Below are 1,363 nucleotides of genomic sequence, written 5' to 3' on the forward strand. Positions count from 1 at the left end.
TGTGACGATTTAGTAACTGTCGCATGTTGTTTGCACAATATGCTGAGAGATGCGTTTTTGGAAAAAGGTAATAAGATTTTTTATGAATATGACGAAGGACAAACTACTGCGATGGGCACTTTATGTAGTAGAGGTGGCTTTGCGAGTGCAGATGGTTTTGATGTGAGGGAAAAATTTAAACAATTTTTTATTCAAGAAGGAATAGTCTCGTGGCAAAATCATCAAATTTCCAGAACATCTACCAATATTTAAATTATACTTGTAATTTGTTTTTTTTTTAAATAAATAATAAGTTTTAACTGCTGCTAAATATAAGTTGATATGTATAATATTTAGTAATGGTAATATAAGTGACGGTCTCACGCAAAAATTCTAACATTACAATTATTTGGTTTTTCTAAAAATGATTCATAATAAAAAATATATATCACGGAGATTAAAAATAGTTTTGATATTATATAAACGATAAAGATAAACGTCCAGAAATTATAATTTATTTTTAGCTTAAAGTAAAGATGCACACAGTACACGTCCATGTGCATTTATCACTTCTAAAATAAATAATAATCATTCATTAATAGACAGTGTCAAAGTATTTACTTGAAAATAATAGTTCATTTTAAACTTAAACGATCTGTAGTACACATCTTATTCTACTCGTAATATTATAATAATGATATTCAAAATAAATATACTTAATCTCAATGTATTATTTGAAAAAAATTATTTATACCATTAATATATTATTATTCCTACAAATATAATACTTTTTACAAACAATATTTATAATATTTTGCTTACCACTTCGCCTAACATTGCCACTTATATCCTTCCAAATTGCATCTCGTATATTCAAATCTTTATAATCCCTATTTTCGGGATTGTAAATTGGGGGATGTTTAGCTATACATTCAACCAATATCTCGTCTTGCTCAGTGGCGTATTTAGGATTTTGCTGCCCCGGGTGCACATTTTTTTAATGCCCTATTCCTCTCACCATTTTTTTTTGTTGTAGCAATTTTTCTTATCCTAAAAAAACTTCAATACATGTGATATGCTAATAATAGTATCATGCATACTATCGAGTGTCCTAGAATGTTGAATATCGTAGGTTTTCTTAGTAGTACCCATGATAACAAAAAAATTAAAGCCAATTGTAAAATGTATTAATTTATTTTATTATTTTAATTTATTTTCATATGTTAAATTATCATATATTAAAATATCATTCAATTAATTTTTTTTCGTCGCGCATTTGATCTTGCAAAATCTTCAATTATTTCATCATAGTTTAATGAATTTGTCAACTGTGATTCAATATTTAGAATCGCCAAAGAGTTTAAACGATTATCATTCATGGAAG

The 1,363-nt window shown here is 26.9% G+C and overlaps 1 protein-coding gene across 1 annotated transcript in view; it reads left to right on the forward strand.

Moving 5' to 3' along the window:
- LOC112679427 overlaps window positions 1-433 on the forward strand; it is a gene marked incomplete in the record, with an annotated part of 1,164 nt that extends 731 nt beyond the window's left edge. Inside the window, 1 exon segment of the mRNA XM_025549219.1 lies at window positions 1-433. Within this exon segment, the coding sequence (XP_025405004.1) occupies window positions 1-252 (252 nt within the window).
- Window positions 434-1,363: the final 930 nt, after the last annotated feature.

Source organism: Sipha flava, unplaced genomic scaffold, assembly GCF_003268045.1.
Source record: "Sipha flava isolate LNK unplaced genomic scaffold, YSA_version1 14359_pilon_pilon, whole genome shotgun sequence".
In the NCBI taxonomy this organism is placed as follows: Eukaryota; Metazoa; Arthropoda; class Insecta; order Hemiptera; family Aphididae; genus Sipha; species Sipha flava.